A 17,644-nucleotide genomic window follows, 5' to 3' on the forward strand; every position below is an offset into this window, starting at 1 on the left:
ACTGGTTCCTTGAAGCCACAATCGTTATATCCCCTCCACAGATGCCGTCTCACCTCCCTGGAGCACAGTTTCAGCGGGCGCCTGTTGACATGCGCACTGCTGGTATCTGTCCCCGAAAAGGGCAGCTTAGTCCAGAGCACTGCTCAGTGTTACTCAACAGCCGCACTCTGTTGCTCCAAGAAGACTACCCCGGGCAATGGCAACAGTACAATTATTATTGGGCTATCACCACTTACCACTGAAGATCCTTTGGATAGCGAGACTAGCAGGACTCCGCAGTTGACACATAAATATATATATATATACACATACACTCTTTACCTATTATTTGGACTCACTACATAGATTTAGATCCACCATCTCTAATGACATTGCTCTCAGAAGCAGGAATACACTGAGCCTTGAATGCCACATACTTGGAAGTGTGTTCCACATGAGACCATTGGACACAGTGCAATACTTCATCCACACCCACTGTATATTTATCCATACCTGCTCCATATTACCCAGTTTTGCGTTGGTGATTGATCTGTCTGTAATACTGTTGTGCTGCATTATTTTTGTTTTGGTTTTTGTTTTTGGTTGGTTTTACTGCAACAAGTAAATTATCTGATAACTACACATTTGAGTCTGCACATAAGGAAAGCTATACTTGAGCAAAAGTGACTTAATTAGCACCAAAAGAAATCAGTTATTTTGATTTAACCATCTGTGCTCAAGCATGGATATCCTCAAAACCTGGACTGTTAGTGTACCATGAGGAAAAGCGTTTGCCGATGCAAGGTTTTTGCCACATTCCCGCGTATAGCCCTATTCAATTCCAGGACATTTTCGAATGTACGAAAAACTCTATAGGCAGGAGAAGAGATGTGCAAAATCCTTATTTTTGACTCAAAATGTGGGCATTTGGTTCAGAACCCTAAAAAGGTCATGTGATTTTTGGGGTGAAAATGTAAGAAGTGTTTGAAAATGGGTATATGGTATTTTGGGATGATGTATGGATGGGATATGTGTTTTTAGGATTGCAGGAGGCTGCAGCAGGTGTTTTTTTTTTCCAAGTTTTTTAAAAGACACTTTAGAGATCCACCATTTAAATGTACCCCCAACTTAACTACAGCATTTATTTTTTACAAAAGAAATTGCTTTAGATCATTTTTCCACACTTACACAAATATGCATATAACAGCACTTTGATCAATTTAATACTCACTCAATTAGGGCTATTAATGCACTTCTATATTGATTTCCAGGTCAGTTAGGCTTTTTATGTGGTGCAGACTGATTTCCCCAATATAAGCTGCCCTTTTCGCTAGTTTCGCCATTCGCACATATGCGTTTTCGCCTGTCTTGGAATTCAATAGAGCGAAAAGTGGTAGCGCGCATTGTGAAAGTATGCGAAAACTTTGCGACCAAACAGGGGAATGAGGCGAAAAGATTGCAGCGGCGTATGCATTTTGCCGGCAGCGACTTTTCGCCTCTAATTGAATCCGCCTTTTAGTCACAATACAATGTGACTAGGACGCACCAGGAGACTGCTTATTAATTTGATATGTGACATTTGTACATCTGTGTACATCTGTGTGCAACTGAGTCTCTGAATATGAAGTGCTACGATGCAACCGCAGCTTTTTTTCCATGCCAAGGTCCACTGTGCTTCGTATACAGACAAATTAATAAGTACGGTCTTCCTGGTTCATCCTAGTCGCGTAGCATTGCGACTAAGGCGCATTTTCAGCAAAAAATATGAGATATGGTAAGAACTTACCCTTGTTATCTCTATTTCTACGAAGTCCATAGAGTTCCACAGGATACATTGGGGTATAGGTGATGACGTCAGGCATCGGGCACCATAGAGTTAAGTTTTCAGCCTCCCAGGATGCACTAGGGTCCCCCTCCTACACCCCGCCCCCGAGCCAAGGCATCTCAGTTACGTACCAAGCCATAGGCCGGAGGATAAGAATGAAGTGAGAGAAAAAAAAAAAAAGATCTGGACACACACACAAGAATCACAAACCGGTGACCAGAGTAAAGCCCATCTGCAGCACAGGTGCGACAGGGCGGGAGTCCTGTGGAACCCTATGGACTTCGTAGAAATAGAGATAACAAGGGTAAGTTCTTACCCTATTCTCATATTTTCTACTTCAGGGTCCACAGGGTATCCACAGGATACCTTGGGGATGTCCCGAAGCAGTATCCTTCAAGGGTGGGGACGCTCCTGTGCTGAAAGGAGAATCCGCCGCCCAAAGGAAGCATCCTGAGAGGCAAAGGTGTCAAATGCGTAATACCTCACAAATGTATGGACCGAGGACCACGTGGCAGCCTTGCAGATCTGGACTGCAGAGGCACCACGTCAAGCTGCCCACGAAGGACCCACAGACCTAGTGGAATGAGCCCTCACAGAGGATGGAACCGGCAAGCCTTCATGAAGATAAGCTTCTGAAATGGCCATACGGATCCAAGCTGCCAAAGTTTGATTTGAAGCAGGCCAACCCTTTTTACGGAAGCCATAGAGGACAAACAAGGCATCCGACTTCCTAAACGAAGAAGTGCGGTCAACATAAATCCTTAAGGCCCGCACAACATCCAAAGTGGCCTCTCCCACCGACAGGTCAGGTGAGTTAAAAGCCGGCACAACTATTTCCTCGTTGATATGAAAACGGGGAACAACTTTGGTAAGAAAATCAGGACGAGTGCGCAGCACAGCCCTGTTCCCATGAAAAATCAAGAAAGGGAGTCTACAAGAGAGAGCCCCTAAATCAGAAACAAGTCTGGCTGAAGCGATGGCCAGAAGGAAAATTGTATTAGCTGTCAGCCATTTAAGATCCACTGAGCCCAGTGGTTCAAACGGCGGTCCCTGGAGAGCCCTCAGGACCACAGCTAAATCCCAAGGCGCCACTGGTGGAACAAATGGCGGCTGAATTCTAAGAACACCTTGCATAAAGGTGCGCAATATCAGGGATTGTAGCAATCCTACGATGGAACCAGACAGACAGGGCAGACACCTGCACCTTCAAAGAAGCAAGGCGAAGCCCATGGTCTAGTCCCGCCTGTAGGAAGGCTAGCACTCTAGACAGACGGAACTCCCGAGGTGCATAACCTCTCGGTCGACACCACTGGAAGAACGTATGCCACACACGATGGTATATTCTTGCAGAAGACGGTTTCCGAGCTCTCAGCATAGTGCATACTACAGAGCTGAAAAACCCCCTGGACCTTAACATGGCCGTCTCAACAGCCACACCGTCAAAGACAGCGGAGTCAAGTCCGGGTGAAGACAAGGACCCTGTGACAGTAGGTCCGGTCGTAGCGGCAACCGTAGAGGGATGTCCACGGACAGACCCTGAAGGTCTGAGAACCAGTGCCGTCTGAGCCACGCAGGAGCTATCAACAGGAGCGCCCCTCCTTCCTGTTTGAATTTCCGGATTACCCGTGCAAAAAAGGAGAGAGCATCCACCAGAGACGCCTTTTCGTCTCTAGTGCGAGACCCGTACACCGGCAACTTGTTGTTGTGCCGTGACGCCATGAGGTCGATCTCTGGACAACCCCACCTGTCCACCAGAAGTTGAAAGACGTCCTGGTGCAGAGACCATTCCCCCGGATGAACGTCCTGGCGACTGAGAAAGTCGGCCTCCCAGTTGAGGACTCCCGGGATGAATACCGCTGATATGGCCGGGAGATTGCGCTCCGCCCAGATCAGGATGCGGGACACCTCTACGAGTGCCGCCAGACTTCGGGTTCCTCCTTGTCGATTTATGTAGGCCACGGTGGTGGCGTTGTCCGACTGGACCTGCACGGGATGACCGTGGAGAACCCGATGGGCCTGCTGGAGAGCATTGAAAACGGCGCGGAGTTCCAAGATGTTTATCGGAAGCTCCTTTTCCGCCTGAGTCATCTGCCCTGGAACAAGTGTGGACCCGATACCGCTCCCCGGCCCCGAGAACTGGCGTCCATCATCAATAGGACCCAGTTCGCCACCCAAAACGGACGACCGTTGTTGACATGGGTCGTCTGCAACCACCAGGCAAGGGACAGGCGAACCTCCGGAGTGAGCACCATCGTCTGGGACTTGAGACTCTGAGGCAGTCCATGCCATTTGGACAGGAGCAATTGCTGCAGAGGTCTGGAGTGAAACTGGGCATATTCCACCATGTCGAATACGGACACCATGGAGCCCAGTAACCTCATTGCAGAGTGAAGAGACACACGGCGACTCTGCAGACAACTGCGCACCCTCAACTGCAAGGCAGAGATCTTTTCCCCCGTCACAAAGATCCTCTGCTGACTGGAGTCCAACAAGGCTCCGAGGTGCAGAATCCTCTGAGACGGGATCAGGGTGGACTTTTGCCAGTTTATCAACCAGCCATGCCGTTGCAGTACTGCAATCGTCAGATCCAAATGGTGTAGAAGGAGCTCCGGAGATCCTGCCACCAACAGAAGGTCGTCTAAGTACGGCAACATGCGGACTCCCTGCAGCCGCAGGGCCAGAGCCAGAATCTCCCCATCATCGGTCGTCCCCTTGTCATCCTCATAAGGAGTGGACAGAGACGCCACCGGTCGCTTGTGAGGCCGCAACAAAGACCCCTTGTAGTAACACGTCTGACAAATGCTGAACAGAACTTGTCAGAGAATTAACCCACGCAGGCTCCTGAGAGACCTGAGGAGGGGAAGTAGGGAGACTGCGGGGTACGATCAGTTGACTCGGGAACCCCTGCATGGGTGACGACACCACTGACTGCTGGGACAATCCCATCTGAGGGAACGCAGGTTGCGGAGCTAACTGGCCCACTAGGGTTGTAAGCGCTTTAGCGAAACAAGCCCAGGGCAGTTCCTGTACAGGAGCCGTGACAGTAATTGGCCGCGTCAATAAAAAACACTGCCGACATAGCCCCTCCGGGCTACCCTCCCCCTCCGCTATAGGTACCTTACACGTAGTACACAGAAGCTGTAGAGGAAAATCACATGATGGCAAGTATGTGACCCCTCTCACTGATACGCGTTAGTATAGTGAGAGAACCGTCCTGCAATCACCGCACCGCAAGGGCTTTAGCAGAAGAAGAGCAGGGACAGTGAAAAGGCTGACAGTAGAAGTGAAAGTACAGGCAGCAGACGCTAGCAGAAGTCACATGCAATGCAAAGAAATGAATCCCTGCACTATCAGCGCTGATCCTCAACTACGCAGACACAGGGCCTGGTAGGACACAGCGCTGCATACACAGACCTGTTCCAACGGAGGAGAGGTTTGCCGCGGGACCCAGACCACAATGCCACCGATCAGCAACTTCCAGCAGCGTTCACCATGCTTCCATAAAGATGGCCACCGAGGAGCAGAGAGGAGGCCGGCCTGGGGGAGGAGCGCTGCCACAGGGCCAATCGGCAGGTGCAGAGAGGGCTGTGTGCAGCGGGCAAGGCGCGCTCCCCTGGCATGCAATTAACCCCTGGGATGCCGCAGCGCTACCGCTCAGCTGCGGTCCGCTGTCCCAGGGGGGTAGTGGAAGCGCAGGTCCATAACCTGGCTCCACGCTGCAGCCAGTCCCCAGGGAGCCCCCTGCCTGGGGACTCCGGACCATGTTCCAGCGGGGACCCACTGCGGGACCCCGCTGCTTACCTGCTGTCGCCCTTAAATCCGGCCATGGTCCCAAACATCTGGGGTCACCGCTAGCTGTGACCCCAGATGCCTACCAGCATCCCCGGATCAGTACCGGCGTTCTGGTACCAGCGGGGGTGTAGGGAAGACAGCATGGATGTCAAGCATGACTGTCCATGCTTTACCTCCAGATATGCAGCCACAGCTGCCTTGTAGAAAACTTTAGGGGCTATCCTTAGCCCCCCTCTAAACTGGTGCATCCGACTCCGAGCCGGGCACCAACGAAACTGGGATGCCTTGGCTCGGGGGCGGGCTATAGGAGGGGGACTCTAGTGCATCCTGGGAGGCTGAAAACTTAACTCTATGGTGCCCGATGCCTGACGTCATCACCTATACCCCAAGGTATCCTGTGGATACCCTATGGACCCTGAAGTAGAAAGACGCCCCGACGCTAGCAGAGTTGAATCTCGAGCCACGGTGCGTATTGAGATTAGATGTGTGAGGACACATCCGTCTATAAAACTGAACGCTGATCGTAATCATATAATTGCGCTTGTGTAGCGGACTTGCTCCAGTTCCCAGTGTGCGCAGCCGCGATTACAGGACTGGCCACTTGCAGAAGGGGGTAAGTGTAGCGGGATGAGGTGGGGCAGCTGAGGTACTAATAGTAAAATAATCTGATTTTGGCAGGGAAGACTAAAAAGCTACTTATGTTTGTGTATGTACATACATACTGTAAGATCATTACTTTGTTATAATGACTAAAGTTATATTAAAGTTACAATAAAATAATGATCTTCATTACCATTCAGAAATGTATTATTCAAAAGCACAAAAAAAAGAGAAAAAATTCAAGTGCACACTCTAACCATGCTAAACCTAATAATAATATTGCATCAAAGAGGTTCTTAGCATAATAATGGCCATAATTATGGGCCTGCCCACCGTATCCAGATAACCTCTATCAAGCAGGTCCCTAACACTTCTATGGAACAAATACAGGGCACGGGACTCCCTAGGCCAACCCAGCAGAACCGCACCATGGCATCACACTATTGCGAGTTTGCAAGTGATGGTTAAAGAATTATAAATAAACTTGTGTGTGTTTAGTCTTACCATAAGTTAGAGTGTGCACTTGCATTTTATCTCTTTTTCTGCTGCAGCACTACTAGTCTCAGCAGGTAGCACCTCACATTGTGTTTAGGGTGTGCAATCTAGGGCCCCTCCCCCTATTATGCAAAACACCATGAGAAGCCTGCCATTACATTCCCATACAAAGATATCCTTACTTGTACTGGTACAGGTGATGTTGCATATATAAATGTTCCCCGTGGCAAGCCTCCTCCTGCACTTGGGTCTGCCAGGAAAGTGACAGCTGTCAGATGTGATGAAAACATGCAGGCTCGTACTGGTGGGAAAACACGGGATGGGCTCCAGGTAATCTCTTTTGGCTGTCAAAGAAAGGAGACTGTGAAGAATTCAAAGTACATTATGAACCTTGATAAACTACAATGTGAAGGTCTTACCTGTCTGCGCTCAGTCTGGAGAGGTGGTGGTGGTGGACGGGCACAGTCCCGATACAGCATTCGCAGTCTTTCACATTGTACTTCAACCACAGAAAGCCGCTCACCTGTAATGAAAAAGCATGAAACGTAAGACAATACACAGGAAGGATCACTTGCAAGTAAAATATGAGATTTTCTTATTAAATAAACAAACTGAAAAGTGAATCTAATGCTGCGTACACACGGTATGATAAAACTGGACGATTTGAACGATAACGATATCATTCATATCGTTATCGTTCAAATCATTCAGTATTTGGCCCCTTCAACCCACCAACGTCCTGCGATGTGCGGGCACGTATGGATGATAGCGATATCATCCATTGCCCATGCATGCAGGTCAACTTGGTAGATATCGACCAGTTTACTATAGGGACCCACGATCGTTGATCACGGGTCGTTAGCTTATTGGTAGTGTGCTGGATGATCGATATCGATCATCCAGCACACCAGGGAGGGCACAGGACGATCAGATAACGATATAGTTATCTGATCGCTGCGTATGCAGCTTAAGCCTTATCATTCATTGACTCAGATAATATCCAATTAGAAAGATATAATAGCACAACTGTTTTACAGAACAGTGTTGGTTATACATAGCAATCAAATTCTGTAATTATTCTAGCACAGTTTAATAAAACAACAGGATTTTTGGTCAACTTACTGTTGAATCCTTTTCTATTAAGAAGGCTAGGGAACACTGGACCTTGAGATTGTAGGTTGGGGCTGGAGCTGGCACTTAATGTAACCTGTATCTTTAAATCCTAAGCTCCTCCCCCCTGCAATCTCACAATTCCAGTACTTCTTTAAAAGAGTCCGGAGAGGTGTACCAGGAACCCAGTGAAACGGTTAGAACAACAAAATAACTCAGTAGGGAAAAAGACGGTCAAGAACCAAAACCTCGCATGACTGAGCATAAGAGAGGGATCACAGTGCTCCGCAGCCAGTCTAAAGAGAAAAGGATTCAACGGAAGTTGACCAAAAATCCTATTTTCTCTTGCAGCAGGGCTGGGGAATACTGGACCATGGGAAGTCCAACAGCCACCCCCAGGGAAGGGGGTGCCTGTACGCTCAGGCTGCCTGTACGCTCAAAGTGAGTGCCACCGGAGAAAAAAAAACTAAAACCGTAAAGATTAAAAAGGCGCAGACAGTGGACCAGATAGCCACTGAAGTCCTGTGTCTCGATGCCCAGAAGGTCGCCACCGCCCTAGCGGAATGGGCTTACACCCGGTCTCTTGGCGGTCGCCAAGCACCAAAATAGCTACCTACAAGGCCAGCATAGCAGCAAAACATGCCATACTCCTCAGGCACTTAAAGAAAACTGGAATTGCAGTATTATAGGGGGGAGGAGCTTAGGATTCAAAGCTACAGTTTACATTGAGTGTCAGCTACAGCCCCAACCTACATTCCCACGGTCCGGTGTTCCCCAGCCTTGCTGCAAGAGAAAAAGCAAACTTCTGATTCGCTGCTACAGCTGACGCCACCATTTCCTCAGTTACCTATGGAATCAGTTTTATTAATGTCCCCTATTATGTACATTTGCAGGCATAGTATAAACAAAAAGGTTTCACCCCTTCCCATGCAAAGTGTAATAAGATCAACAAAAAGTTTTGAAAATAAGAGTTATGGTATAACATACCTTTGTTAACTCTTTTTCTGTGAGGTCCATAGGGTCCACAGAAATTACCTTGGGTATGTAGCTAGAGTGATCCAGGTACCAAACAGTCAACAAGCTTTAGCTTCCAGGATGCCCTGGGTCCTCCTCCATACATAACCCACCCCTGGCTACAGGCAGTCAGTTATCAAGCCCAAGCAGGAAAGAAAAAATTGAAAAGGAAGGAAGGACCCTTGCATTCCAGACACACTCTGTAAGAGGGAATCATAGAAATACAACAGAAAATAATTTCCCAACAACAACAGGTGCGTTAGGGTGGGTGCTCTGTGGACCCTATGGACCTTGAAGAAAGATAGTTAACAAAGGTATGTTATACCATAACTCTTATTTTCTTCCTCGGGGTCCATAGGGTCCACAGAAATTACCTTGGGATGTCCCAAAGCAGTTTCTCCTAGGGGTGGGGACACTCCTGTGTCTCAGTAGAAAGGAGAATCCTATGCCCAAAGGAAGCATCCTGAGAGGCAAACGTGTCAAACGCATAAAATTTGACAAAGGTGTGGATGGAAGACCACGTAGCTGTCTTGCAAATCTGGTCAGCAGAGGCACCCCGTCGCACCGCCCACGAAGGTCCAACAGATCTCGTGGAATGTGCTGTAACCCTGTCCGAAACAGCTTGTGTGTAAGCCTGAGAAATTGTCATACGCAACCATCTGGCCAAAGCCTGTTTGTTAGCTGGGCAGCCTCGCTTATGACAGCCATACAACACAAATAAAGGATCTGACTTTCTAATGGAGTTGGGGCGATCTACATTCATATGTAGTGCACGGACAACATCCAGTGATGCTTCACCAGTGAAAGGCCAGAAGCTTGTAAAGCCGGAACCACAATCTCTTTATTCATATGAAATCGGGATACCATTTTAGGAAGGTACCCCACCCTAGTATGAAGAACAGCTCTATTCTTATGAAATATTAAAGAAGGAGAGCAAAAAGATAGGGCTGCCAAATCAGAAACCCTGCGAGCTGAAGCGATAGCCAAAAGAAAAAGGGTCTTCGCTGTCAACCACTTTAAGTCTACTGATTTCAGGGGTTCCAATGGGGGAGCCTGTAAGGCCCTAAGCACCAATGTCAAATCCCATGGGGCTACCGGGAGGACAAAGGGATGCTGAACCCTCAGAACACCATGAAAAAATATTCTTACGTCAGACAATGGGGAAATCCTTCTCTGAAACCAAACTGAAAGTGCCGAAACCTGAACCCTTAGGGTGGCCAGATGGAGACCTCGGTCTAAACCTGCCTGAAGAAAAGAAAGCACTCAAGAGACCCTAAACACCTTAGTGTCATATTTCCTCAGTTCACCCCACTGAAAAAACGAGTGCCAAATTCTGTAATAAATACGGGCTGAGGAAGGTTTCCGTGCCTTCAACATTGTCTGAATTACTGAATCGGAGAACCCCTTTGCTCTTAAGACGGAGGCCTCAAGAGCCATGCCGTCAAAGACAGACGAGGAAGATCTGGATACAGACAGGGACCCTGTATTAACAGGTCCGGCCTCAGAGGAAGAGGCCACGGAATATCTATGGAGAGACTCTGTAGGTCAGTGAATCAATGGCGTCTGGGCCAAGCCAGAGCTATCAGTATTACAGTAGCGTTTTCCTGTTTGACCTTCCTGATGACCCTGGGAAGGGAAAACAGAGGAAACAAATACGCCAGTCTGAAGCTTCACCTCACTGCCAAAGCGTCCACAAAATCGGCCACAGGATCCCAGGTTCTGGACCTATACCTGTGAACCCTGTGATTGTGCTTTGTGATCTACCTTTGGAAGACCCCATCTGTCCACTAGGCTCTGGAAACACCGGTGGATGATGAGCCCACTCTCCAGTGTGTATATCTTGCTGACTTAGGAAGTCCGCTTCCCAATTTAGGACTCCTGGTATGAACACCGCCGATATTGCCGGAAGGTGACATTCTGCCCAGACAAGAATGTTTGACACTTCCTTCATGGTAGCCTGGCTCCGCGTGCCTCCCTGATGATTGAGGTAGGCTACTGCAGTGGCGTTGTCTGATTGTACGTGGACAGGCCTGCCCTTTAATATTTCCTGAGCCTGAACAAGCGCTCTGAATACTGCCCTTAATTCCAGGATGTTTATTTATAGAAGACTTTCCCTTGCTGTCCAAATTCCTTGAAATGTGTGACGACCTGTCACGGCACCCCAGCCTCGGAGGCTGGCATCGGTCGTAAGGAGTACCCAATCTGGCATCCAGATAGGGCGACCCCTGTTGAGACCATACGTCTGCAACCACCAAGACAGGACAGTTGCAATTCTGTCGGGAGACGGATCGTCTGTGCCCTTATTGAGTGGTACTCCCCGTTCCAGTGAGAGAGGATTAACCTCTGCAATGGTCTGGAGTGGAACTGGGCAAATTCCACCATGTCGAAGGTTGACCATGGATCCCAGTACTTGCATTGCTGTATGAATAGATGCCGCTCGGCTGTGAAGAAGCCTGCATATCCGCAGCTAAAGGACCGCAATGTTGTCTTATGGCAGATAAATCCTTTGAGCCAGAGAATCCAACCTTGACCTTAAATGCACCATTTGCTGTACTGGAAGAAGCGATTACTTTTTCCAATTTACAATCCACCCATGTCTGTGTAGACATGCTACTGTCTGTCTGAGATGATGCTGCAATTCCTGTGATGATTGACCCAATATCAGGAGGTCGTCGAGATATGGCAGAATCCTGACTCCTTGGCATCTGGGGCAGGCCATCAATACTGCCATGATTTTGGTTAACACCCGAGGAGCCGTTGATAAACCAAAAGGCAGTGCTTGAAACTGGCAATGCTCCTGCATGACTGTGAATCGCAGGAATTGTTGGTGAGATGGTGCAATTGGTACATGAAGATAAGCATCTTGCATATCCAAGGATACCATGAAATCCCCTGGTTCCATGGCCAACACAATTGACCGCAGAGTTTCCATGCAAAAACTGGGAACCCTGATAAACGTGTTGAGACCCTTTAGGTTTAGAATAGGCCAGTGAGACCCATTGGGTTTTTGAATCAAGAAGAGGTTGGAATAATATCCCTTTCCTAGTTGATTCACTGGAACCGGGATTATTACCCCTGACACCAGCAGGTAGTGTATAGCCTGCTGGATGGCCAAGGCTTTCGCAGAATCCGCTGCCGGAGTTGTGCTGAAAAACCTATGTGGGGGACTTCTCCAGAAAGTAAGGGCGTACCCCTGGGAGAATACATCCCGAAGCCAGACATCTGTTGTCGTAAGATGCCAGGCATCTGAATACTGAAGAAGTTGGCCTCCTACCCTGGGATCCCCCAGATGGAGGCCCGTCCCATCAAGCTGCAGGCTTAACGTCAGACCTGACAGCTGGACATCTGTTTGGCCAGGACTACTTGGACTGTGGCTACCTATAAGAGCTGGCTCTAGCGGAAGACTGACCTCTTGCTTTCCCTTTGCGGCCGAAAGGCTAACCGCTTAGGTCTAGCAATGGATGCCGAAGGTAGCCCAGCCATTTTAGAGGCCGCCACCGTAGCAACAATTTTGTCTATGTGCCAAACAAAATGCTCCTCGAGAATGGAAGGGATTCCAGGGCTCTCTTAGATCCTACATCCGCTTTCCAGTCCCTCAGCCAAAGTGCTCTCCGAGTCACAACTGAGACTGCTGATGCTTTAGAGGATAATATACCAGCATCCATAGTTGCCTCTCCCAAGTAGGATGCTGCCTCCTTAATATAGGAGATAATTGTCAGCTGTTCACTTGAAGCTTCTGGAAGAATATTTTCCAGTGTCTTCATCCATTCCTCAATGGCCTTGGAGACCCAAGCTGTAGCCATGGCTGAGCGAGTAACAGCGAAAATATTGCCTTAAGACAGGCTTCAAGTTTCCTATCTGTGGGACAATTAAGTGAGGATGCAAATGGTATAGGCAATGTGGTGCTCCTAACAAGATGTGCCACATGTGCATCCACTGACCGAGGAACCTCCCATTTAGTGCACTGATCCACTGAAAAGAGGTATAAGGCCTTAACCTTTCTAGTAATATGGAATTTCCTATCGGGCAACTTCCATGCTTCACCCATAAAATCCGAAAGGTGCTCAGATCTGGGAAACTCAGGTTTTATAACCCTCTGATGTGTAAACCTTGGAGCCTTTCTTTGTACTGGATCATCCTCGTCAATGTTTAGCACCGCCCTAATCAGATAAGGAACATCTGCAGCTGGAAAACGGTCTTCCTAAGAGGAACCCTGTGTATCCCCCCTTATCAGAAGATGTACCAGAATCTGAAGGCTGGACAGTGTGTGAAACCAACCGCCTCCTAGATTTTGGCTTTACCAGCTTAGTCATTTGTTTAGGCTGCTTAAAAGCTGCTAAAGATGAAGCCACATTCTGACTTGAGTGAACATACATGTCCAACCAGGACGGATGCATCGGGGGAAAAAACATAGCAGGTTGCAGCTGCTCTAAGGGGACCCCAATATTGCGGCTGGCCCAGGGGCCGCCAATCTATCCGCAACCTGTGCCATAAGCTGGGAAAAGGAAGCCCAGGGGGGCTCCTGCCCAGAAGCTGGTAAGTTTGACTGATGTGGAGACTCCTTAACGCAGTGGCCACATAATCCATCCTGTATGAAATCCTGTGGGGACAACCCCGCTTTACAGGCCATACATGACACCAGCACAGTCTTTCAGCTTCCTTGAACATAACAATATCTCTACTGATATGCAAAGTCTGAGCACAAATGTGACAATGTTTCACACCCAATATATCCCACACATGCAGTAGAGGGTTTAATGAGGAGAAACAGCAGTGATAGATTATGACTGACAGTTATTCTGAAAAAAGGCAGCATAACACACAGCATTATGCTATTGTATGTATTGTAAAGAAACCTACCTGGACTACATTCCTGTGCTACCAGGTTTAGTACTTCTACAGCTGCGGGACACTGCTGTATGAACTCTTCACAAAATGAGCTGTCCTCTAACAGCTGCGCCATGACCAGACAAGCTCTAACACAGGGAATAGTCAATAGAAGAATCGATAAGAAAGTCAATAGAAGAATAGTAAAAGGCTGCAATCCTCACATAACAATATACTGACAGATTAACTTTCTACAAAATGATTTAGACTGACTGCAATGTTTATAACATCCTTATATACAACATATTAGTGCAATTAGTAATGACAAGTGCATGAGCAATAAAAACTGAGATAATGAATGTTCAATAGTGTCCCAACTACAGACAAAGTAATTAGTAGCAACATAATTCAAGAGAGGTGTATTATAAAGTAGTACTATAACAATGACAATAGTGAACATAAAAGAGTTTGGGTTGCTAGTAGCTATGTTACATTACATATAGAGAAGCAGAGGTGCTTACCTTGTCCTAATCTCTGCAAGAAGTCGTACCACTGCCATAACTGGAGTTGAGGCGTCTCCTGTTGCAGGAAGTGAGGTGTGAATAGACAGGCATCCCTCCTGGGGGAGTAACATGGACTGGACTGCCTGCACTACCTTCTCAGTAATGGACAGTTTATGGAGAGGCAATGCCTGATGGGGGTGGATGTTGGTGCGGCAAAAAGTTAAATTCAAGCAGTTAGTTTCTAAGTAATGAGGGATGTCATTAACTGGAGCTTTCAATTACTTTATAACTCTCCACCATTAAAAAAAAACCAGAAAAATTGCAAGTAGATTATTCAATAAAAAGGTGTTCTGTCGTCTCCTGTCCTGCCAGACGGAGCTGCAAATAAAGCAGGAGCCGCAGTGTACCACCATTTTATAGTAAAATGAGATGCATCGCTCTTGCCTGAATAAACCAAAATGCAAGACTAATAGCGGTGAGCAGAGAAAGCTAATGCTTCTGTCACTGCTGGGAGATGCCTCATTTACAAGCTATGAGTAAAGTGCTTTTTCCTATTGTATTGTACTGTAGTATCCAGACCACCAAAGGATATAACACTATACAGTCCATCACGCAGACCTGGATTATTCAGGCAGACTAGAGACACATCTTATTTTAATTCCAAACACATTCAGTGTTACTATACAAAGCAGCCCCTTTTTAACGAAATAATGCTAATTCTCAATAATCCCAAAATGTTTTGTCTTACAAACTCAGAATAAACCACATTTATTTGATTTACTAATTTTACAATTTAGATAAGTGTTTAACATGACTTTCGCAGAGGCAACCAATGTTTTGAAGCAGTTTAAAAATTTTAAGGTCTAAGGCAGTCACAAACTCAGCCCTCAAGGCACCCCAACAGTGCAGGTTTTAAGGATATCCATGCGTGACCACAGGTGACTTAATCAATATCTCAGTCAACTTGTTTTAACCATTTGTAATCAACCATGGATATCTCTAAAAACCTGAACTGTTGGGGTGCCATATGGTCAGAGTTTGGGAACCTCTGGTCTAAGGTGTAAACTTTAATTTAAATTTCAATGTAAGCTGTTAAAGTGGGAATACCTTGGGCTAATGCGGAGACCATCACCATAAAAAATGATCCAATATATTTATAGCAAAGTCAGTTATACAATAAAAAGAGGTGAAACCACAGCTACCCCAAAATATTATGAAATGTGTAGAATATAGAATATATATATATATATATATATATAGTCACAAGACCACTAAAACCCCAAGCAAGCCACTCTATTAGCCTTAATTTTATTTTTTAAAGCAAAGCCCACGAAATAGAGACACAAACAGAGTGAACAGCAATTTAATAGTTCTTTGAATAATAATCGTACCTGAATCAACCCCGCTTAGTTGTTGAGAAAAGATCTTTGCACAGTAAGGCAATTAAATTTTTAAGGTATGTACAAAATATACAGGCACTACTAATGGCAAATGCATGCTGCACAAGAGGACAGAATAAATGCAGACAATTCACCCCCAGCATAGTATCTGCACATATCACAATATGAACTAAGAGGTAAAGACAATTACAGAACAAATGCAGCACAATCTCATGGGAAGATAATGGACGGGGATAGAAAGAATGGAGCACTAGCTTATATAATACAGGGTGTTAGACCCTTCTCAAAAAGTATTTCATTATTAGAGTAAATGCATTCAATTTTACTTAGATATTAATGTTAAGAAAAATTAAGCTTTAAACACCAGAAAAATATAAATTCTATAAAATATGCAAATATGTAACATCCTTGTGATATATAGACAAAAGGAGTTATGGTAAACTTACTCTTGTTATCTCTCTTTCTTCGAAGTCCATAGGGTCCACAGGGGAGACAATGAGGTGTAGGTGGAAATTGGAGGACCGGACACCAACATCAAAGCTTTTCAATCCCAGGATGCTCTGGTCTTTCCCCCTATACCCCGCCCACAGCCTGAAACAACTCAGTTTTGTTAACAAGCCCAAGGCAGGAACAGGATAGGAGAGAAGGAAAACTGGTACACTGAAGAATCACACACTCACACAGAGAAGGAGACAAGTGACCAAGAGAAGAAACCCATAGAAGCCAGGTGCCCTGTAGACCCTATGGACTTTGATGAAAGAGTTAACAAGGGTAAGTATTACCATAACTCTCCTTTTCTTCTTCAGGGTCCATAGGGCTCCACAGGGGAGACAATTGGGAAATCCCAAAGCAGTTGTTCAAGGGCGGGGGCGCTCCTAAGCTGAGAGGAGAACCGAGCGCCCGAAGGAAGCATCCTGAGAGGCAAATGTATCAAAGGCATAAAACCTAAGAAAGGTGCGGACAGAGGACCGTAGCCGCCTTGTAGAGGCGCCGCGTCGGGCTGCCCACGAGGGACCCACAGAGCGAGTAGAATCAGCAGATACTGAAGCTGGCACAAGAAGGCCAGTCTGCATGTAAGCCTGTAAGATTGTCATGCAAATCCATCTGTCCAAAGTCTGTTTGTTAGCTGGCCGTCCCTTCTTATGGAATCCATAGAGGATAAAGAGGGAGTCAGATTTCCTGATGGAACTAGTAAAGTCGACGTAGATCTTCAGAGCACGGACCACATTCAAAGAAGCCTCACCAGCCAAGAAGACTGGTGATTGAAAGGCTGCAACCACAATATTCTAATTATGGTGGAAACGAGAAACCACCTTGGGAAGGAAGCCAGGGTGCATTCTAAGAACAGCCCTGTCCTGATGAAAGATCAAAAACGGGGAGCGACATGAAAACGCCTTTAAAACCGATACCCTATGGGCAGATGCTATAGCCAGACTTTCAGATTTAATTTGAGGGTAATTACATCCAAATCAGGTGAACGGTGTAGAAATTACAACGGTTTCTATATGTGCCTCCCACTTTTTAAGGGGCCAAAAGTAATGGAACAAACTAAACAATCCTAAATCTAACTTTCACTTTTTAATACTTTGTTGCAAATCCATTGCAGGCAATTACAGCCTGAAGTCTGGAACGCATAGACATCACCAGACGCTGGGTTTCATCCCTGGTGATGCTCTGCCAGGCCTCTACTGCAAATGTCTTCAGTTCCTGCTTGTTCTTGGGGCATTTTCCCTTCAGTTTTGTCTTCATCAAGTGAAATGCATGCTCAATCGGATTCAGGTCAGGGGATTGACTTGGCCATTCCACTTTTTAGCCTTAAAAAACTCTTTGGTTGCTTTTGCAGTATGCTTCGGGTCATTGTCCATCTGCACTGTGAAGCGCCGTCCAATGAGTTCTGAAGTATTTGACTGAATATGAGCATATAATATTGCCCGAAACACTTCAGAATTCATTCTGCTGCTTTTGTCAGCAGTCACATCATCAATAAATACAAGGGAACCAGTTCAATTGGCAGCCATACATGCCCACGCCATGACACTACCACCACCATGCTTCACTGATGAGGTGGTATGTTTTGGATCATGAGCAGTTCCTTTCCT

At 46.6% G+C, this 17,644-nt stretch overlaps 1 protein-coding gene across 2 annotated transcripts in view; it reads right to left on the reverse strand.

Moving 5' to 3' along the window:
* The window catches only part of HECTD4 (HECT domain E3 ubiquitin protein ligase 4), a 333,766-nt gene that overhangs the window by 113,739 nt on the left and 202,383 nt on the right, over positions 1-17,644 (reverse strand). For both annotated transcript variants that reach the window (XM_088449233.1, XM_088449232.1), the window contains exons 43-46: positions 14,164-14,333; positions 13,676-13,791; positions 7,111-7,214; positions 6,874-7,035 (exon numbers count right to left, since the gene is read on the reverse strand). In XM_088449233.1, coding sequence (XP_088305359.1) covers positions 6,874-7,035; positions 7,111-7,214; positions 13,676-13,791; positions 14,164-14,333 — 552 coding nt within the window. The remainder of the gene's footprint in view (positions 1-6,873; positions 7,036-7,110; positions 7,215-13,675; positions 13,792-14,163; positions 14,334-17,644) is intronic.

The sequence above is a fragment of the Taudactylus pleione genome, unplaced genomic scaffold, assembly GCF_031769625.1.
Source record: "Taudactylus pleione unplaced genomic scaffold, aTauple2 ptg000479l, whole genome shotgun sequence".
Taxonomy (NCBI): domain Eukaryota; kingdom Metazoa; phylum Chordata; class Amphibia; order Anura; family Myobatrachidae; genus Taudactylus; species Taudactylus pleione.